The sequence below is a fragment of the Ailuropoda melanoleuca genome, chromosome 13, assembly GCF_002007445.2.
Source record: "Ailuropoda melanoleuca isolate Jingjing chromosome 13, ASM200744v2, whole genome shotgun sequence".
NCBI lineage: Eukaryota > Metazoa > Chordata > Mammalia > Carnivora > Ursidae > Ailuropoda > Ailuropoda melanoleuca.
In genome coordinates, this window is record NC_048230.1 from 34,559,461 (window position 1) to 34,581,535 (window position 22,075).

Below are 22,075 nucleotides of genomic sequence, written 5' to 3' on the forward strand. Positions count from 1 at the left end.
TAAAATAAATAAACCTTAAAAAAACAAAGTGTGGAAGGAATATACAAAGGGATTCATGATAGGAACAGAAAGCCCAAAATGAGAGGGAAACACAAAAAATCCATGAAGAGAGAACTTAAGGAAATGGTGTTGTGACAGCTAGCTTGACAAATACAAAAGAAAAAAGTTAGATCCCCACCTTGTGCCTCACACAAAAAACAAAGTGTGGGTGGATTCAAGAGAAAATGTGACAAATAAAACTTTGGAGCAGTTGGAAGGAAATAGAGAAAAATATATTTTGACTTCCAGAAAGGAAAGTGTTCCTAAAACAGGACATAGACAGACACAAAATCATAGAGCAAAAATTATAATGTTCAATCATAACAAAATTATAACCTCAATACAACAAAAGAAATGATAAACAAAATTAAGATTAAGAAAGTTGAAGAGCTGGTGAATGTGTAAAGAAGTTGTCTGAAGCAAAGAACACAGAAAAAGGAATATCCAGAATAAAGATCTGCTAAAAATACATTAGTTTTATATATTTATTTATTTTTAAAGATTTTAATTATTCATTTGAGAGAGAGCAAGACAGAGAGCACAAACAGGGGGAGCAGCAGGCAGAGGGAGAAGCAGGCTCCCCGCTGAGCAGGGAGCCCAACGCAGGACTTGATCCCAGGGCGCTGGGATCAGGACCTGACCCGAAGGCGGATGCTTAACCATCTGAGCCACCCAGGTGCCCCCAAAATACATTATTTTTAAAAGTCAAATAAGAAGGTGGGCAGATAATACAAAAGGACAATTCACAAAAGAAGAAAGCTAACTGAGAAGATACTTGACTTCTCTGGAAAACAAGGGAATACAGCCTCAAAGAGCAATGAAATACTGTATACCCTTATCAGATGGGCAGAGAGAATGGCAATACTCAGCACTGCAGTGGATATCGGAAAATAAATTCTCATATAGTTCAGGTTGGAAAACAGAGAACACTGGGATACGGACACACACATTCATGTTCCTACCCAGTAATTCTGCAATTCCTCTTCTAGGTCCATCACCTAGACATATTCTCTCACACATGCATAAAGATCTGTGTTATTCTTGGGGTAATCCTTACACAGTCAAAAGTCACAGAATCATCAAAAGGCACAGAATCATCCAAGTTCAAAATCTGGTAAGTTTCCTATTTCAACCCTGCAGTATTTTCAAACAAAGTGAAGATTATGTTTTTGTCACAGGGAAAAGAGAACCTGAGAGTTTCCCTACATCAAATTAGTGTAAATAAAATAACCTTGAAGAATTAACAAAGTACCCCTTAAGTTGTGTTAGATAAACCAATTTCTGAAGATGGGTATTTACCAGCGCATTAACATGGCTAAATACTACGGAGAATCTCAGATGTGTTAATATGTATTTATGGAAACAAGAGACATGTACTTTTTATTTATTTAATTTTTGAGAGAGAGAGGGAGAAAGCCTATGCCAATGGGGCAGGGAGGGGCAGAGGGAGAATCCCAAGCAGGCTCCACACCCAGCATGGAGCCCAACCAGGGCTAAGTCTCACCACCCTGAGATCATGGCCTGAGCCAAAATCAAGAGGCAGTTGCTTAACCAACTGCCTCATTAGCTTTCAATGGTCTTCGCCGCACTTGCTTTTTCAGAGGTTCCTCTGCTTCTGGACCCCCCAGTTTTCGAAGTTCTTCATTTCCCCTTACCGAAATCCTTCACAGACCCTTGGGCAACACGTTACTGAGCCTTGCGCTCTCTTTGAAAAGGTCAAAGAGACGAGGACTTCAAACAGAAGTTACTCCAATGCTTACACATTTTAAAATGTATTATTGACCATTTTAATTGCAAATTTTCTAGATGGCTTTAAAAAGAACAATTTCGTAGTTTAGTCCAGAGTATTTAATGCAAGACACCCAAACCCCCAAATGAACAAGATCCACTGTCTTTAATTCATTTTTTACTTTGCTCCAAGATGATAAAATTACCAAGCAGTTGGTATAAAGACATGTAATTGTAATGCAATGGCGTGATTTGGACAATGTCTGGAGACATATTTGATCGTCACACTCAGGTGGAGATTGCTACTGGCATCTAGTGGGTACACATCAGGATTGCCATTGAATATTTTACAATACACAGGACAGCCTCTCCTTTCTCCCTACCCCAACAAAGAATTCTCTGGCACCAAGTGTCCACAGTACAGCTGTTGAGAGAAACACATCTAGTATGAGAAAAAAAAAAACCCAGTATCATTAAAATTATTTTTTCATAATCACTGCAATGTTTTCATTTATTAATCCCTTGGAATGAATTACTCTTACTGTCTACTTCAAATACTCCAAACATTCACTCAGTAGAATTTTGCAGATCTAAATTAGGTCATCCCTTCTTGACTTTTTACGATACAATGAAGGGTAGACTCATCCAAAGGCATCATGTCTTGGGTTGGAAGTTACTGTGGTTTGGCTACACTTTGAGGCTCGTGTGGCACAAATGGGTTGAAAGTGAAGGAAGGGTCACCCTTGTAGAGTTGATCCAGGCAAGGACTGGCGACAGGCTGCTTAGAATAGTTCAAAGGTCTTTGGCAATTGCATCAGTGTCCCGATCAAGAAATACTTAGTCCAGGATTTTGTCCCCACCCGTTTCCTGGAATGATCTGTGTTAGTTCACGTAATGTTGACTATCTGGTGTAACAAACAACCCCACAATCTCAGTAATCTCAGTAGCTTGATACCACAGAGTGTGCCGTAGAGGTTTCGTTTTTTGGTTTTGCACTGGAGTGTGTGTAGGTCTGTGTTTCATGCCTCAGTCCTGCACGGTCCAGAGAGCTCTGGAAGCAGCTCATCTCCAAAGGGTGACCCCCAGGCTAGGTGCCAGAAAACTTGGTTTCTGGTGACATCTCTCTTCCCGGCTTGCAGATAGCTACCCCAGATGTCCTCATGTGATCTTTTCCCTGGGAGTGCACAGAGATATGGTGTCTCTTCCCCTTCCGGTAAAGATACCAGTGCTATTGGATTAAGGCCCCAATCTTACGACTTCACTGAACCTTTATCTCCTTAAAGGCCCTGTCTCCAAATACAGCCACACTGCAGTTCGGGGCTTTAACATATAATTTCGGGGGAACACAATTCAGTCCATAAGAGCTCACAACAACACAAGTAGCAAGAATAACAACAAAAAACTTACCTAAATAAGAGTATACAAGTATATTGCACTGATTTTAAGGTGTTTACAAGGTCACCAGTTGGAGAGGTCATACCGTACGTAAACATGAGAAATTAAGATCTGCGTAAGAGTAGACTCTTGCATCACAAGAAAACATATCAAATCAGAAATATGTTTCAAAATTGTAAGATAGGTCATTTTAAAACTTTCATCAACTTGATTATTCAAAACTTACTGAAATTACTTATTTTAACAGGTTTCAAATTTCCTTTACAGTGCCAACAGACAAAACATAGACTTACAAAATAAAATGTGAAAAATGACAGAAAAGGGAAATCCGTGTATTATGAATAAGCAAAAAAAAAAAAAGCAAACAAACTCTGAATTACAAGAAGCAAATACTTGTTGGATGAGTGCTGGGTGTTGTATGGAAGCACTGCGGCTCTGTATTGTATACCTGAAGTTAATATTACCTGTATGTTAACTAACTGGGATTTAAATAGAAACTTAAAAAAAAAAAAAGCAAATACCGTGCAGCTCTGCAGTCACTGCGTTCCTTTCCCTAAAATCAGGATTAGGTCTTATTTTGTCCTTAGGCACTTAATTCAAAAGGATAAGAAAATATTCAATATTTTGATGTTCAAACAAAGAAAATAATCTCTGTATCATCTTGAGAAACCCTAACATTCTATAACAAATGCATTTTTAATTCACTTCCGTATGACATGTGGGATTTAGTTGCCAGTACAGAGGCCCCGTGGTCCAGTTTCGAGACTCTTCTCACCGACTTAGTCCTACTATACATCACACTATTGAGAAAAATGGTGATATGAGTTTCAGAAGCATTTTGCATCATATCTGAGATAGGATACACTAATGACATAACATATTATCTTTACAAAGAGGCATAAGACGAAAAAGAAACATAAGGCATTTGGGGCTTCAAGGGTCTTCCTGTGGGAGGAGCTTCCAGTTCACTGAAGGGTCAAGTTCCTCATCAAAGTCATCCAGCTCCTGCTCCTTGGAGAGCTCCAGGAAAACCTAAGAGGGACAAGAAATAAGGAAGGATGTCACGCCGCCTCCTGTAGCTCCGGGCGAGTGCAAAGCGTATGCACGTGCTGTACATTTACGGCCCGGATGAAACAGTCCACTCACACTGACCCACCTGCTCCAGGGTGGACTGGGAGAGGCTGTACTCCTCCAGGTCGAAGCTCTGTTTAACTGCAGAAGGACGGACGGATGTTAGTTCATCTATTTTTTTTATTTGGAGAGTTTTACCAAGTTATGCACAAAATCTACATACAAATGGATTTTAAACATGAAAGATAGGGTAATAAATAGTCTCGGACTAAATACTGAAAGACACATGCTCGCTTGGGCAGCACGTATGCTAAATATGGAAAGGCAAATTCACCCTGTGGTCTTGTACCAGGACGGAAGTACTGGTTGTCTTAGAGTTTGGGCAGGGGGACACCAGACTGGAAAACAATGTGAGTGGTCCCAGACCACCCATGCAGGGTGAATGGAGAGACGGTTCCCTCTGTGCTGGGTCACTACCAGGTGTCCTTCGACATCTGCCTTCGCTCTCTCTGCTCTGCTCTTTGCTTCACCAGCTGACTTAAGAGGCTTTTTCTGGTGGTTTCCACCAGTGGTAGCTCATGAGAAGGCACAGGGGAGAGGGGAGATCAAGGCCTTTTTTCCTTCACTCCCTCCCTGACATCAACTTTGTTCCTTGATTGAAAGTCACTGCTTCTCACGAGGTCAATTCTACTCCTGCGTTCCAGTCACTGCTTTCTCTCTTAGTCCCTTTGGACCTGAGAACAGCAACACTCCTGCTGTGTCTAGCCTTGGGTCATCGCACTGTGCCTTGCCCTTTGGCAAACGGTTCCTGCCTAAACCAAACTTGGTTGAATTATCCTACTTTGAGCTGACCATCTGTTATCCAGGTGGACTGTGATTAAGACCCCCAAATGAGCAGATACATAAAAGGAAGAAAATAATGAACCGAGACGTAAGACTAGAAAGCAAAGGTTTCTTGTGGGCAGTTGTCAGATTGCTGTGGCATTTCCTTTCTCTGCTCAGTGGACAGAGGATATGGGGGGATTGGCCTGCTATATGGGTACATGGGATTGGCCTGCAATCTGGGGACATGGGATTGGGTGTCTCATGTCTGGGAACACGTAAAAAATTGGGGACAGTGATGGCCCTGTACTTTCAGAGTTTGGAGAGGCCAAGATGCTGCATTCAATGGGAGGTCCTCCAAGAGATCTCTTGGAAAGGGAAGGGAATTCCAAGAAGTGGCCCAGGGGCTGCAAGAGACCAAGAGACCAAGAGGAGAAGGCATCACCACCCCAGACTGGAAGCTTTAGTCCGAGGTTACAGATGGAAGGGTAAAGGGAATCTCCAAGGAACTCCTTGATGGATCAGGGGGCCCTGATTCCATAGTCTGGCTCTAATGAGCAAATCAAGCTTTGCTCTCGTATTATCTCTTCTTCCCTCTCCTTACACTCCACACTGGAGAGGCTCAAAACATCAGCATATGAGCAGAGGAGGGAATAAGATAAGAAAGAAGATAAGACCAACCCTCCCACCTCCCTAGCTTCAAGTCTCCAAATATAAGCAACTCTGACCTGGCCTGGGAATGCAAGGCTGGAGTTCTGTTGCAGTTTGCAATACCGCAAAGCGATCTGAAGCTATGGGAGAATGAGTCTACACACCAGGACACAGGAATAGTCACAGGGCATGTGTTGTGCTATTGTGCTCGCACACTTGGGGTCTAACTCATTCAATAAATGTGTTGCGGCTGAGAGGGCAACTGTGTCTCACCTAACATTTGGAGGGGAAAAAATGCTAACTTACATTTCCACCACACAGTGGGCAGAAAACTGTGATAAAAAGTTAGGTTTTTCCCTCAAAAGCAGAACTTCAGTTTTAGCAAATGAAACACAGCAGAAAGAATCTGAGGTGGGAGGGAACATGTTTAAAAGCAGAAACATTAGAAGGCTCTGAAGAAAAGGCTCACTGTACTGGAGGGACTCAGCCTTCCTGGTACATCTCCCTCCCTGCTCCTGACTGGTCATAAAACACTTCATGTTGATCTGAGTCTGTTGTGGGAATCCTTCCCATAGGAATGATGCAAAACCGGTCACTAGGCTAGAATGGCCACTGTGAAAAACGGTCACATGGGCCGTAGAGCAAAGGTGACCAACAGAAGGAGGAAGTAAAAAGAAAAGCTATCTGGGGCAATCGTAACCTTGTATCAAGCAGAAACATTTCTCTAAGAACTAGAATGTCTGGGGCTTCTAATGACAGACAGGTGACATGTAAGAAAGCACAGATCAAGGAGAGGGGAAAGGGATGCTTGGGTGTTTCAGTTGGTTGAGTGTCATGCTCTTGATTTCAGCTTAGGTCTCGACCTCAGGGTCATGAGTTCGAGCCCTGTGTTGGGGAGGGGGAAGGTGTTCAGCTTTTTATCAGACTTCACACACTGGTGTGATACGCATAATCAGAGCCCATGATAGATCAATGCCGTATACATAGATCACAATCCAAGAGTCTAGAAAGAGTAATGGCTTAGCCCACCTCAACAGAGAGGGACCTCCTTAACATCTAATGCAATCTAAGAGTACATGCAAACAAAAACAAATGTCTTCTTTTTTTTTTATAATGAATTTGTGGACACTCCAGCCCCCGATGCCAATGATCTCTTCCCTCCAGAGCCTCACTCAATTAGGACAGGATTTCACAACCTTGGCGGTAATGACACTTCGGTCTGATCCTTCTTTGCTGTGGGAAGGGAGTGACCTGTGTGCATTGATGGATGTTCAACAACAACCCTGGCCTTGATCTACAAGACACCAGTCACACCCCCCAACTCCAGCCCTGGTTGTGACAACCAGTTATCCACAGACATTGCCAAATCACTCGTGGTTGAGAACCACTGGATTAAAAGTCTTAATACTTTATTTCTGATATGTACCTCTTACACTGGTTTTATGTAAGATTTGGATTTCTCTGTTTCCCAGAGTCCTAGCTCTAAACAGTCACTCTTACCTATCTCTAATTTGAAGAAAGCTTGCGATAAGGGGCGCACATCCTCAACAGGCAACTTATAGACCATCAGGGAGGAGTACCTGGGAGGAATAGAGAGGGAGGCTGAGCTCCAGGTTTCAAGAAGACAACCATTGATGGATGCCTGTCTAAAAAGCAGTAACAATGTCACCAACAATTTGTTTCAATGGAGGTGTCTGCAGAGCCACGGACAGAGCGGTAGTGGGGATGTTCTTTAATCAACAAAAGGTCGCTATACTCAAGCAGAAGCAGGAGGGGGCTCCCACAGTAAGGCTCCCTTTTACTCTCCGGAGGAATGGGAGACAGAGGAGACCAGCAGCACTTGCACCCCAAGAAGGGGAGAGGCAGGATTACTTATGATCCTTCTTTAGTGAGAAGAGAATAGCATCTAAGTACAAAGAACTAACTTCACCTCCTGGCTCCACTGCTAGGATTTGGCATGATCGAACCCATCTGAGCAAGTGCCATTACCGATAATAACAAAAATGCAAAGAGCTCCCACTCACTGAGCTTTGACTGATGCCTGGCACTGGGTCTTGGCTTTAGACAAATGGTCACATTTATGGGGATGGTTTTATCCTCTAGAAAGGTTCCCGATGACCTAGGTCCATGCACACATCAAGACCTGGCACATGATAGAGCTGCCAGGAATATGAACTCCCTTACAATCAGTTTCCAAATCAGTACTTTGCCTCCTGCAGGAGGAAATTCCCTTGGAATTGGACCTTTCTCTAATAATTAATTAATTAAAAATAAATTAAATAAATAAATTTTAATAATAAAATAATTAATAATAAATAAAACAATAAAATTGATAGACTAATCTCTAATTCATCAATTAATTAAATCACAATTACCATAGAGTTTTAAAAAAGAATGATCGAGTAAAGCTTTTATTTTTCTTTGCCATAATAGAAAAACAAAAAGATGAAACAAGCCAACATCTGTGTTTACCTTTCCTGCCGAGCAGCCTGGGGGAAAAGTCTCAGAATTTCGCAGTGGAGGGGCTCCACCTGGGTGGGGGTCTTCACCTTCATCTCTAGCAGATAATCTTTGCCAAATTTGCTTTTCAGGTGTTGGATGGAACCGATACATCTGCAGGTAGGAGAATGAAGTCAAGCAAGAGAAGGAGAAGATGAATCGATTGCCAGTGACTCTGAGTCCCGGGAAGCCAGGGCCATGCAGAGCGGGAGCAGCCCCAGCCCCTGACAGAGATAACTCTGTGCAGGGAAACGTCCTTTGCTCAGGGCCCACTGCGGGCCGAGGGTGGGTTTGGACGGGCACCCACCTCAGCCTTCCCGACACCATGATGGCCACGCGGTCACACACAGCCTCAGCCTCCGCCATGTAGTGGGTGGTCAGGAGGGCGCCCCTCTCTGTGTCTTTGAAGGTGGCCCGGATCGCCTGCCTACAGTGAGGTCAGGGCCAATGTTAGTTGGTGGGAATGTTCCAGATACGATGAGAAGACTTTTCAACACGTGTCACCGGCACACATGAGACAACTAGTGAATTCAGCTTAGACAAAGAAAGGAGTTTTGGAGGGACAGCAGTCGTGGAAATACCCAAACTACTGGGTAGAGTACATCATTCAGAACATGGCTGGGGCTGAAGGTAGAAGATGAAATTGGGTAAAAGGTCATTTAGAAAAATACTGAATTCCAAGGATATGAGTGAAGGCAGTGGGAAGAAAGACAGAAAACGAGGAGCACTTGTTTAAAAGCATGATAGTAAAGATATAAACCCTAAAGTACACAACAGCAGATTTCAGAATCATTTTAAAAACTTGGGATTTTCTTTCCTCATAAGAACTGTGTATCAGGCTCCCAGCTCAACGGAGAGTCTCCTTCTCCCTCTCCCTCTGCCTCTCCCCCTGCTTGTGCTCTCTCTGTCTCTCTCTCAAATGAACAAATAAAATCTTAAAAAAAAAAAAAAAAGAACTGTGCATCGGGTGATGCTGTAGAAATTGGAACTGAGTAACAGACTGATGTGGTTGAGTATAAAAATGGCCCATGCATACCCTGAAGATCTATGACGAAAACAAGATTCTTAAGAGTATTAGGCGGTTAGAATTATCTTTTCCTCCTTAATAAAAACTGGCTGTGATAGGGCATCAGGTTTCCCCCCTTAATATTGCATTTCCTGATAATGTGTGGTCTTTTGCCTTATAAACAATGATTTTGAAGACCACTTGTTATAGGACTAATAAGTTCACTTAGGATTACTCAGGACGTCTCCTCACCACATTTGCTGCTGCCCCTCGGGGTCCATGCCGGTGGACGGCTCGTCCAGAAGCACCACCGATGGGTTTCCCAGGATGCTCAGCGCGAAGCACAGCTGCAACGAGAGGAACAGCGAGTCTGGCACCGACCTGTGGGGTGCGCAGAGTAACACCGAGCCCCCTCTTACCTTCCTCTTTATTCCCTCGGATAAGGCTCTCACGGGCAGCTTCAGCTGGTCCTGCAGCTTGAGCGCATCCGCCAGCCTGAAGGAAGCAGAGTGAGTCAATCCACGTTAACCCCACACTATGGGGAATGTGTGTGGGGGATGGGCAAATCAGCACAAACACTATAGTAGAGACATTTTAAAAAGAGTATTCTGAGTGATCAGAAAATTGAAACTGCCTAGGATGCTTCAGGAGCCTTTCATAGTGGTCAAACTCCTATTTTTCAACGACGTCTTTCCATATTAGGAATAATCAATAACATTTTTCTCTGCAGGCTTAACGTGAGAGAACACAACACTCCACTGGCTTCTTGATAACTACGTCTTCTCCCACAGGTGTGGAGTCATTGGTCAGAATCTCCCTTCCTTAATTCTCTGTGATCATCATTCCTATTACACACACCCCCAGAAGAGAACAGGTGTGTCTCCCCCCACGTACTGTGTGATGGTGACTGTGGCGTCCCCTTTCTTCAGCCCTTTGATGGCGGCGAATACCTCCAGATGTTCCCTCACTGATAGGTTGGGCCAGAGCACGTTCTCCTGAGGACAGTATCCCAGGAACCCGAGGGAGTCCCCCTCACTGTTCCCTTTCAAAATCACCTGCACAGAAAGTTCATTCCCACATTCAGTCCAAACTTGCGTATACATGCGTATGGGCACATGAGTGCATAGTTCAGTGATGTCCTCCTCTTAGACACATGTGGGCCAAGATGGTGAAAGCTCAATAAATCAAAAGGAAGATATTCCACATTGTCATATCTCTCTGTAGAGTTTATTTCCAAGTCTATTTCCTTGGTTGGATTCAGCGTGGCTTACTTGGTTGTTCATCGTTTGACTTCCTTCACTGACCCAAACATTCAAAGGGTTGGATAGTTCTTGAAGATTCTACTTACCCAATGTTAAACTTGCTAAATTATAGGGTCTGTTTCACAAGTTTACTATGAGCGTTAATCATGGCAGTGGTTCTCAAACAGGGGCAATCTTCCTTCCAGAGGGTATTTGGTAATGTCTGGAGATGCTTTTGGTTGTTACACTTCGGTGCTGCTGGGATCAAGTGGATAGAGGCTAGGGATGCTGCATAGGACAGTCCCTCACACACAAAAAATGACCTGGTCCAAAATGTTACCAGTGCCAAACTTAAGAAATCCTGAACTAAGATAATAAATGAAAAGTCCTTGGTACTAGGCTGGCACATAGGAACCAATAAATACTAATAAATAGCCTTTATTATTTTTATGAGCCAACCACTGTGCTCTATGATAATATTAACAGATAATGTGTACCAGTGCTTAGTATGGCACTAGAATCTAAGCATTTTATGTGTTTTGAATTATATTATCCTTAGAAAAACCCTGTATGACTCAGGTATTAGTTTTATCATCCCCGTTTCACATAGGAGAAAACTAATATGTGCATAGATTTAGAAACTTGCAGAAGGCCACACAAGATAAACCTGGGGGTTAACAATGGACTCTGCCTTCAGAATCCAAGCCCTTGACCTCAACGCTATGGTGTCTTTCCCCAGTACAAAAGAGGAGAGAACTAGTTAACATGGGCTCACAGAGCTTTCAATCTAGAGAGAGAAATGGAAAATAAAAACAAGTAGACATGTACAGGGATGCATTATAGACCCTGCTTAATGTTTTCAAGGCAATATATGCGATAAAGAATAAAAAGGGAAGATCCAGTGTAGCTATGAGCACAGTCAGGGAAAGTCCTTTTGGGGAGATAAATTTTAAAGTGATGAGAAGGAGGTAACTAAGTACAAAGCGGAAGGAGGAACACTCTAGCCAATGAAAAATAACCCGAAAGGTCCGACAGAGGGACGATGACCAAAGGCCAATGTGAGCAAGGGGTGAGCAGAGCCCAGATCTTGCTAAAGATTTTGGACCAATTCTGACTGAAGGATGATAAGCAGGATGGTGACATGATCTCAGCTGCATCCTTTAAGAACGGCTCTGGCCGCTGTGTGAGGCAAGAGGAGAAATGGAAAGACAATTTGGAAACCTCTGTTGCAATCCATACCACTAGACAACCTCTCTTCATGGTCACTCCCTCTGCCCTTGACCTTCTGTCAAATGTCAGCAGCAGGTCCTCCTCAGTGTTGTGGTCCCTGCGGACTGCTGTCCATCATTCATCCAACTTGGCCTAGACGTACCGCCAAGTGGCATTCACATACCATTCTAGTTTTTGAGTGGGAATTTAGACTATTTTTTTTCTCTAATCTATGATCTCTCTTTTCTGAATAAATCCTGGATCTTGGCAAATCAATTCAACAAATTCTCAGGATACATAAGTCAACAAAAATAAAAAATAAAAAAAACCAAAGATCTCTGACCATGAAAAAAGCTAATGTTCAGCTTTACTTACCAAAACATTTCCTTTTAATGTCATTAATTTATTTCATTCAATAAAATATATGGTGTAGATAAGATGGAGCCCTCTTTGGCACCTAACTATTTTTTGGAATTAAGGAAAGACATTTTTAATTAATCCTCTTCATTCCATGCATAACTCAATGGATTCATAAGAAAGGATCATTTATGTATTTTTAAGGCTGTCCTCAATGTTCACGGGTGAGAGCTTGTTCTAGGCAGCATTAATGACAATATTTCTGTGGGGTTTACTGACCTGCCCTGCGGTTGGATTTGTGTCTCCAGTTATCATCTTAATAGTTGTACTTTTACCAGCTCCATTGTGTCCTAAGAGCCCTATAACTTCACCTGAAAGAAATAAGTATGCTTAGAATTAGAACTTCAAATAATTACAATAAACATAAAGGCAAATACTATTGGAGGGTTCATTATGTATCAGACTCTTGTCAAGTGCACAAATGTGTTAATTCATCTATTCTTAACACACCCACACATACACACCCCTAAGTGTTATTACTGGCTTCATTTTATAGGCAAAGAAATTGAGGGGTAAGCAGGATACATAACTTCCCATGGTCATACAGCCACTAAGATGCTAAGCGGGAACTGAAACAAATTTTGATCCCAAAGCCTATTGGATTTCACAGACACTTCCACAAAATGTGCTCTTTGTTAGAAGGGAGACTGCACTGCTGTGCCCCAATGAGTTCCCGCCCTACATTCCCTGTAGTGAAATCAATAATATTACTTCAAAAGCTATAGCATCCTTCTTAACAGAAAAACTGCCTCTTTTTTTTTTTTTTTCTGTTGTTCTCTTTTGTTTGCTTGCCTGTTTCAACAGAACACATGGAATTGTCTTGTTAGGCAAAGAAAAAACAGTTACCACACTGAGGCTTTTAAGCAGGAGGGATCTGCGTGTGCCTGTGGATGAGTGGGCCGCCTTTCATGATTATCAACAGATGGCCCCAGATTCAGATACAATTATTCCCTCCCAATGACCTCATCTTGCGAGGTCAAGATAGCTCTGCCAACAGTTAAAACTACCGTCTCCAACCTTTTTTAACACAGAAAGAGACATTTCTTATGGCCACTTTTTTCTTCCTCTTAGCAAAACATTTTCTCTTTTTGCCCGCATATTCCTTCCGTAGACAGCTAGCAATGATGACAGGTTTCTGTAGAGACAAGTAAATAACAATGGGGCTTTATTCTTACCTTGGAATGAGTGAGTGTGACATATTCCCTCCAACTGCATTTTTCCCTGTACGGAATCATGACTCAGACCAGTCCTCCCCCCAGAAACTGCTATTTGCAAGTGAACTCTCCCAATCTATATTCCTGCAGGGAAATAACATCTGCACCGTATTGCACAATCTGTGCTTGCCCTTCCTCAGGGAATAGGAATAGAGACATCCACCAAACCGATAGGACTGTTAAGACACGCACGCACGCACGCACAGATGCACACACGTACACAAACACACATAGACCTCGGATGGACTCTCTCCTCTTGCAGTAGGCTTTACTCAGTTCATAAAACTCACAAGTAGGTTTTGTAATGTGTAGCTTTTCTTACCCAAACTACAACCCTGAAAAATAAATTAACAAGTCCATCTCTGCGCATATGTGTGTCTTTTCCCCTTGTTCTCCTAGCTCTGCGGACATTGCATATTCACTGCAGTCAAGTCATGAGCTACGTGTGTAAGGACCAAAGAACCCCAGGACCAAAATATTCAGATGAACGTTTTCAGTCATTCTACCTCATCAAAATCTGCAACAGTCCCAGCATTTGTGGTTCTCCTTCTTTCTATCTGAACATCTTCATCCTCTCCTTCAGGTTCTTCTGGGTTTGGAAAAATGCCACTGCTTCTTGGAGAAATTCTAAAATCAAAACAGTGTGATAATCACAGGTTTCCAGTTGAGAAACTTGTAGCAAAAATAATGAGTTTTCTGTAGACTGTTCTCAATTATGTGAACAGATTTACTGTGAGTACAACATCACTCCCATTTTTCAGCTCTGTGCCATCTGCCTTGCAAACAGCCTGGTTCCCATCGATGAGTCAAATAATGCTACTCTCACTTTTTGCCTAGGTTTACTTTTTCTTGTTGGTTGTGACTTTAAAATAAATAAATAAATAAAACAGGACACATTCTCTGGCAAAAGATTTTGGGGCACAGTTGTGTGAGAAAGGCATCTAGGAACTGTAATTTTGGCATAGATATTTTGGAATTCTGAAGACTTTGCGAGAACTGTGGATTGAAACATTTGGAATTTGAGACACTCCCCAAAAAATCCAGGATACGTAATCACTAGTAAGTGTCACTTCTTAGGAATACATGTCTGAATCACTCCTTCCTGACTGCTATTGATCCAGCTCTTTCCTTCATCACCCCCACCACTGATAACTGCTGATTCTCATCTCCGTCCTCCATGCCATCACAACTTGCTGCTGTCTGTTGATTTCCTGAAACATGGCTGTCATCTTGTCACAATCCTGCCCTACCACCTACTTTACACTTGAACTTGATTCATATTTTGTGAGTTACGTGAGGTTTCCAAAGCACACCTGTCTTGATTTCCCATTGTGTACTTTGCAAAAGCTTCCCTACGCTTCTCTACTCCAAAGCCCTCCAAAATTTAGCCTTAAATTTTCCATTATCTTCCAATACAAACCTTCAAGTTCTTTCCAGCTGTTTTTTCAAATCTACAGAAAGGTGGCATTTCTATCAACTTCTGTTCTTTTTCCCAGAGTACCCTACCTTCCTGGACTGGCTATACTTACCAATTATTTATCTATACTGACCCATTATTTTAAAGATTTTACCTTTCACATACAACTTTATTTTAGTATGTTAGTGAAATTATGGTATTCCTTAATTTTTCAGTGTCTCACATGTGCTAATGTGTCTTCCCTCACTAGATTGTAAGCTCACTAAATTATCGTGAATTATAGTAATTTTGTATACTACACAATTCCTTAAAAAACAATCCTGTCCAGTAATTTTTACTTAATTAACTTAGTCATTTTAAAACGTTTTTAAACAATGAATATTAAAATAGAACATGAAATTGTATTTGAATTTTCTCAACCTGAACATGGGATCTTTTCTCATTGATTTCTTCCTAAAGTTCACTTCCAGACACCGAAGAACAAAAACGAAAATGCAAAAATGAAGGTAAGGCTAAGGGGAGAAAAAGACAATCGATATTAGAAATCACCACGAAAACAAGTTCCATATTGGAATTATTTAAGGAGTTTGATCATATGTACAAAGATAGATCTGATAACATTTTGACAAGTTTGAAAGACAATCTATTTACTATCCAATGAAACTCTCAGAGCTAGCTTCACTGCTCTTCAGAGAAGCCGTGACAGACAAGACAGTAGTAAGTTGGTACCAGGACTATTCATGCCATTGAGAGTTTGGGCTCTACACTCCATGTCAGATGATTATTATAAAGATAGCAGTCCAAATTTTAAAGCCTCTGTGTGAGTGTGTGTGTGTGTTGCTTCAGATTGCATTTTGAAGTGCCAAAATTAAACTTTTTAACTTAATGCTAAGCTTGCAAATATGTCCTCCTCATGCAAGAACATTTAAATACAAATGTATTCTTACTATTAGCAGTGCCAGAAACACAATTTGCTGTTCTGAAGTTCCTAAATAATCCGTGGAGTCAGGAGAAATCTGTAAAATGAGGAAAAGTAGGTTTAGATGAACCTATGTCTGTTCTTGAATCTCCTCTCAGGTGTAAGATACATTAATTTCCTTTAAATGACTTTGCAAGTGTTCTCTTGTGCAACAGGTAGAAGTAAATTTCCGACTGCACTATGTGTCTTCCCTGCTTCCAAAGTCACTCAGTGACCTCCTCTCCTGTGCTGGACTAGAGGTTCCCATGCTTTTAGAACACTGGGAGTCAGCAGGATTCGCCCTGCTAGGAGAATCCCGGGTAGTGCTGGAAGTACCCATTGAAGCCATGGGCAAGACTTGTCTTAAGACAAACCCTCTCCCCTAACTTTTACCTGCCTTTCTCCCTACATCTGTGCTCCTTCTCTAAGAGCCCTGGAACCATTACATTGCTCTGTCCCTTGTTCCACACACTCTTAAGAATAATCATGACAACCCCTCAGGCTAAAGACAAAGCTCTTCACCTGGAGTTTTGCACGGTTTTCATTAGATTTCAACACATGCGTAATATACATAATATACATGCATAATACATAAGTGCATGCTTTTCATTAGATTCACAATACATTTTGAAACATCCCCCAACTCCTTAGTAAATAAAGAGTAAAGAGCCAATTTTGTTTCTTGAGCTATATTTCCCAGGACTTTTTTCTGAGCAATGTTAAGCAGACATAGTAAATCTCTATCACAACCAACCACTGTCTAGAAAAGGTGATTATGTTTTTCTCTTTGAATGGTTTGCCAGGACCCTGACATTATTTCAAACGATGTTGTTCTCCTACATGCCTCAGCGACCCACTTCCAAAGACCATACCACATCCAAAATCAGCTTTAGGCCCCCTAATCTTCGCCCTGTCTACCATGTTTAATTTTTTCAGCTTCCCTGCTCTACGATCCTTACTCCATAATTTGGAGTTGGTGACTCTCCAACCCACCAACTCTGCCCCTGTCTTGCTGTTCATAAACCTTCTCAGTTCCTTAACTGTGTCATTCTCCAGCTTAGAATCCATGGTCCATTGCTACAGTCCCTCCTTATACAGAACCACTGCTCCATTACCCTTTTCTTTGTCAGACTCACCTGGCAAAACACTAATCCTGATTGAACCCAACTCCACCTGCCCTGAACTGCATCTGGCAAGGGGACTACGAGAAGAAAAACTATCAGCTTTGCTGACTGCACTTGGAAAGTAGGGCAAGGGGTCTTTTAGCACTGCCTGTCAATTCTACTGACCTTCTTTCTGAAATAATTGTTCATATCTTTTCCTCTATCCTCACCATCCCAACGCCCTGTTCACCTCACTCTAAGTTGATAACTACATCTCCTTCCCTGAGAAAGTAAGATAACTCAGAAAAGAATCACCCATTTTACTACCATCAAAGCCATTAAACTATCTGCCTCTGGCTATGGTCTTGATAAATAGATGGAACGCTCCTGCTTTGATGGAAAGCAACCTCTCTGCTTGGGCACTATTTGATGTTTTGTTTTTGTTTTTGTTTTTTTATATGATGTTTTTTTCTCAGCTCTTCAAGGAGTTGGCTTCTAAAGTAGTTCATGTTTGTCTTTTTATTTAAAATTTCTCTCCTATAAGCACGTTATCTCCCTTCTTAAACAAAAGTGTATTCTCCTCACTCATCTACTTTTCCACCTCTGTTACTCTTTTCAGTGAAACCAGAAGTAGGCGTGTCTACCCCCACACTACTTCCTCATCTCACTGTGTCTGCTAAGCTCACTCTTGCTAGGTTTGGTGTTCACTCATTCCTTGAATTCTATCTGGTTAATATCACCAATGACTTCCATGTAGTTAAATCCAGTGGTCTTTTGTCTCAGTCATCAACTTTCTAGACCTCTCGTTTGATGGCTGAATCACTCGCTCCTTCCTGAAATATTCTTTATTGCCATCTGGCGCGTATCCTTCTATACAGATACTTCAAGTGTTTAGTAGAGTTTCTGAGATTCTGGTGCACAACAGTCCCCCACTTTTTCTCCTACCTCATGAGCTCCTCCTCAACCTGACTTGCTGACTCTTCTTCTTACCAATCTTTAACTTTTGGAGTCAAGGCCAAATCTTTGGCCCATTTTTTAGTCTAACTATACTTACCCTGTAGGTTATATTACCTACTGCCATGGCTTTAGATATCATTTATATGGTGATGGATCTCAATTAACCACATGCTGGATTTCAGACTCATACATCCTACTGGCTATTTGGCATTTCCCATTGCATGTCCATTAGGAAACTTAAAACCAATATGTCCAAAATTAACAGAAAAAGTACACCTCATTAGCCTCCCAGTAGGGTCATTTGTTCCCAGGAGAAAGGGTTATCATGAGAACTATAAAATTCCACTACTGCGGAGCTGCCCTTGACCTTCAGGAACCAAGGCTGTGCTTTTTATTGAATAACATGACTCTTGCCTGTGGTAAGAAAATGATCTTTCCAGAGACAGAGACTTCACATTTTGTAGATAAGGACTCCACCTACATTTTTACAATATTCTAGGCTATCTCCAATGGCCACACATTTCATGACCTGAGGACAGGCGTGAAATTACTTACCTCGGAGAAAATGAATAGAGAACCAATCAGTGTGAAAGGTGGTATTAATATGGTGCAGAGAAATAGCCCTAGAAACCCATATTCATTTAGATCCGTAGCAACTATCGAGAAGATGGTGATCTAAAAAAAAAAAAAAAAGTGCAGCTTAATTTCACTAAAGCATAAAAAATCTGAATTTTAGGATGTTTTCCAAGAGGGTAGGAATTTATTTTGTAAATGTTCTCATTTTCAGCTTTCCCCTCACAAGGCAGGACTGCCACCATGTTTTTTTCTTTGCGACACAAGATTGTGTCAGAATTCTGTGTTTGATTGACTATGCCATTTTTAAGATACATCAGGGCTTCTCAAACTCAATGTGCATGCAAATCAGTTGGAGTTCTTGCTGAAATTCAGATTCTGCCAAGAGGGTCTTTACCACACATTGCTCAGCATTTTTCTTTTCTTTTCTTTTTTTCATTCCGTAGGAGGTCATAGACACCTGTTTGGGTTTATACATGCCGGTTATTCATTTTCACAGCTGCATAGTATATGAGTGGATATGCAAGAATTCAACAATTTTGCCTTCAGAAAATGTGTTGTTTCAATTTCTCTGCTTCTATACATAATGGTCTACATAACTCCTTATCTGTTGACAGTCTTAGCCCTTATTTTTTTTTTAAGATTTATTTTATTTCAGGGAGAAAGAGAGAGAGAGAGTGAGCATGAGTAGAGGGAGGGGAGAGAGAATCTCAAGCAGACTTCACACTGAGCATAGAGCCCAACATGGGGCTCGATCTCACAACCCTGAGGTCATGACCTGAGCTGAAACCAAGGGTCTGGTGCCTCACTGACTGTGCCACCCCGCTGCCCCAACACTCTTAGTCTTTTAGGAAAGATTCTGGGAGGCATAAATGCAGGTTAAAATTTACACGGATTCACATTTTCAACAGTTACTAACAGACTTCAAAAAGATGGTGACAGTCTATGCTCTTACAAACATGAATGGGTGTGCGTGTTACACCACCTCACTGACACTGGGTGCTATAATTAATTATTGTAGGTGTCCTTGTGTTATTGCTGCTGTTAGGTGGATAGCTACATAAGTTTACTATGTCCTATAATATTTGCCATTGGTTTTTAGTAATTTGTCCTTCCTGTGCTTATACTTTTTACTGGGCATTTTTAAAGAAACTGTACAGTGTTTTCTTAATTCATGCAGTTTTCCTCTGTTAGTTTGATAGCTCCTAATAGTGAACCATCATTGCAATCTGAAATAAATCATACTGGACTATTCCTCTTTTTCTTCTTTTAATTTACTTCTGGGTTTGCTTTGTCATCTTTTTATTTAGAGAATTATCTTTGATTTTCCAAATTGATTTATCAATGATTTTCTTTTTCATTCTTTTTTTTAAATTTTATTTATTTATTTGTCAGAGAAAGAAAGAGAATGAGCACAAGTAGGAGAGCGGCAGGCAGAGGAAGAAGCAGGCTCCCTGCTGATCAAGGAGCCCGATGCGGGGCTCGATCCCTGGACCCTGAGATCATGACCTGAGCTGAAGGCAGACTCTTAACTGACTGAGCCACCCAGGCATCCCTATCTTTCTTAGGATTTGTAACTAAAATTATGCTCACTTTATAAAAGGAACTATTACACTTTGTGGATTTTTTAATATAAATATGTTGTAACCATGATTCCCAAAGTTTTGCAATCTTAATGCATGTTTAACAGAATTCAGTGGTCCCTATCAATGCTTTTATAGCATTTTTAAATTTTTTAAAATTCTTTATTCTAATTTATTTCTTGATCAGATTAATTTCATCCTTAAATGACTCTCCTTCCCCCCAGCTTTATTGAGATATAATTGACATATATGGTTTATAAATATTTTCCCCATCCCATAGGTTGCCCTGTCATTTTGTTGATTGCTTTGTTTGCTATGCAGAGCTTTTTAGTTTGACATTGTCCCTTGTGTTGATTGTGCCTTTAAAATATATATTCTTAAAATGATTTTAAACTGATTTAAGAATCAAATAATATACACTGTCTGCATACTTACCATTAAGAAGAAAAATGACCAAATACCACTATTCTTTCTCCCATTGCGAAAAATGAACGAAATCACATATGTCAAGAAAACCAGAGACGAGATATATCCAATACTACACAAGGTCTGAAAATAGAAATATAAAGGTTGGATAAGGTAAACACTACCTAGGAAAGCATTCATACTTAAACCTCAACTTTCCAAACTATGCTATAGCAAAGGTAATCTGAAGTTCTTTAGTTTAAGATTAATAATATCATTGCATTCTTGAAATATAGTCTAATAAAACTATCTCATAATTTTTGCCACTTACCTGAACTAATAGGTTCTGAATTATAAATATAATCTCATCTGGGCTAAAGACATAATCCATTATTTGCATCACAAGGAGGATCAAGAAATAGAGTGGAATGTCCACCAGCGCCTGGCCAAACCAGTAAGCAGAAGGGTAGAGGCCTGAAATCCGTAGCTGGGAATGAGCTTTCCTCTGGGAAAGAAAAAGCAGAATCATCAAAAGTGAAGAGCTGAGGCTCGAGAAGTTGCAAATATGTGGTCACAAAATCATTCGTTTTTTTCTGTGTCCCTTTCGTATATTATGCCGATTTAGTAAATGGTATTGTTACCGGCCACACTCCTCCTTCCGGGGGATCGATGGTGCTCCAAACCGCATGGTGACCTCATCGTCCAAAGGAGAAATGCAATAATGTAACCAGCTCACATTCTTATTCAACAATAAGCCAAAATGCTGTCGTGAGTTGGTTAGGACTGTTTAACTGAGTAACTTCACCACCATCTTAAAGTGACCAGAGGGTCGGGGCTACCAATAAAAATCTAAGTGATAAACCAGATGAAACCTGCCATTCCCTGTTAGCTGATGATACCTCCTCGGCTGTCCTTCCTGAGGTCTCATAGTTGTTCAAGAAAAATAGCACTTTCTTTGTATTTGCCAACCTTTTATTAAAATGCTTAATGATGCATTGTTTCAAGCCCATAAATTAGGTGCGCCACCTCCTTATAAATGTATGGTCATAGCGTGGAGAAGGGGTTTCTGAGTAATAACAACATGCAAGGGCTGTGTTAACTCTTCTTACTTTATAGTCGCCGATGCTGCTCATTGCAATGTAAGGAGCGAAACAGGCTGCCACAGGTATCCAGAAGAAGGCGTTACTCAGGTACCCATGCTCGTAAGACATGTGCTCCTGAAATCATGCAGAACACACGAGCTGCTGGCAACTGGACGTGAGGTTCCTTTGTGCTTAATCTGAACTAAGTCATTCAGATATGTGAATTGGTGCTATGAAGAACGTGGGGGAGCCCCCACCACACCCCAAATCTCTATAGCTTTCCAACAGTGTGCAAGAGGCACTCCACAGTTCTTACAGCCCTTTCTGAAGAGGCACAGAGGTTACCGAGGTTAACGCAGGGGCGGAAGTTGTTAACTACCTGCGTGACGGCCACATCAAGCAGTGGACAAGGGAAAAGGGAGAGAGCTTGACAGTGAGGGCGTCTCCGCAGCAGCTGAAGGGAAATTCGGCTCTGCATTGCATCTTCCTCTATACAAGGGACTGGCGTCAAAAGCTAAGCACTACCCAAGACCATCACGCAGGTCACCTAGGCTGTGGCGGCCACATAAGTAGAAGCGACAGGTAGCTCATACAACAAGAGAAAGGAGGATGTCTCCAGAGCACCAGTTCTTCCTCTCTTCATCTCTCCATCTTTCCTCTCTGCTTCCAACCCCAGCAGTGGAGAAAAAAGGGGGTATGGAGTCC

General features: G+C 41.4%; 1 protein-coding gene across 10 annotated transcripts in view; it reads right to left on the bottom strand.

Moving 5' to 3' along the window:
* Window positions 1-1,535: 1,535 nt before the first annotated feature.
* ABCA9 (ATP binding cassette subfamily A member 9) overlaps window positions 1,536-22,075 on the bottom strand; it is a 72,379-nt gene continuing 51,839 nt past the window's right edge. For 2 of the 10 annotated variants that reach the window (XM_034641179.1, XM_002925632.4), the window contains exons 23-39: window positions 21,398-21,505; window positions 20,620-20,793; window positions 20,319-20,432; window positions 18,283-18,402; window positions 15,657-15,725; window positions 15,130-15,221; window positions 13,799-13,919; window positions 13,096-13,213; window positions 12,298-12,389; window positions 10,106-10,266; window positions 9,631-9,706; window positions 9,464-9,558; window positions 8,513-8,632; window positions 8,179-8,319; window positions 7,207-7,286; window positions 4,319-4,374; window positions 1,543-4,194 (exon numbers count right to left, since the gene is read on the bottom strand). In XM_034641179.1, coding sequence (XP_034497070.1) covers window positions 4,096-4,194; window positions 4,319-4,374; window positions 7,207-7,286; window positions 8,179-8,319; window positions 8,513-8,632; window positions 9,464-9,558; window positions 9,631-9,706; window positions 10,106-10,266; window positions 12,298-12,389; window positions 13,096-13,213; window positions 13,799-13,919; window positions 15,130-15,221; window positions 15,657-15,725; window positions 18,283-18,402; window positions 20,319-20,432; window positions 20,620-20,793; window positions 21,398-21,505 — 1,836 coding nt within the window. In that variant the 3' untranslated portion in view covers window positions 1,543-4,095. Of the gene's footprint in view, window positions 4,195-4,318; window positions 4,375-7,206; window positions 7,287-8,178; window positions 8,320-8,512; window positions 8,633-9,463; window positions 9,559-9,630; window positions 9,707-10,105; window positions 10,267-12,297; window positions 12,390-13,095; window positions 13,214-13,798; window positions 13,920-15,129; window positions 15,222-15,656; window positions 15,726-18,282; window positions 18,403-20,318; window positions 20,433-20,619; window positions 20,794-21,397; window positions 21,506-22,075 lie in introns of those variants that run through there. The other 8 variants (XM_019806369.2, XM_034641180.1, XM_019806364.2 and 5 more) reach the window with 8 other exon arrangements.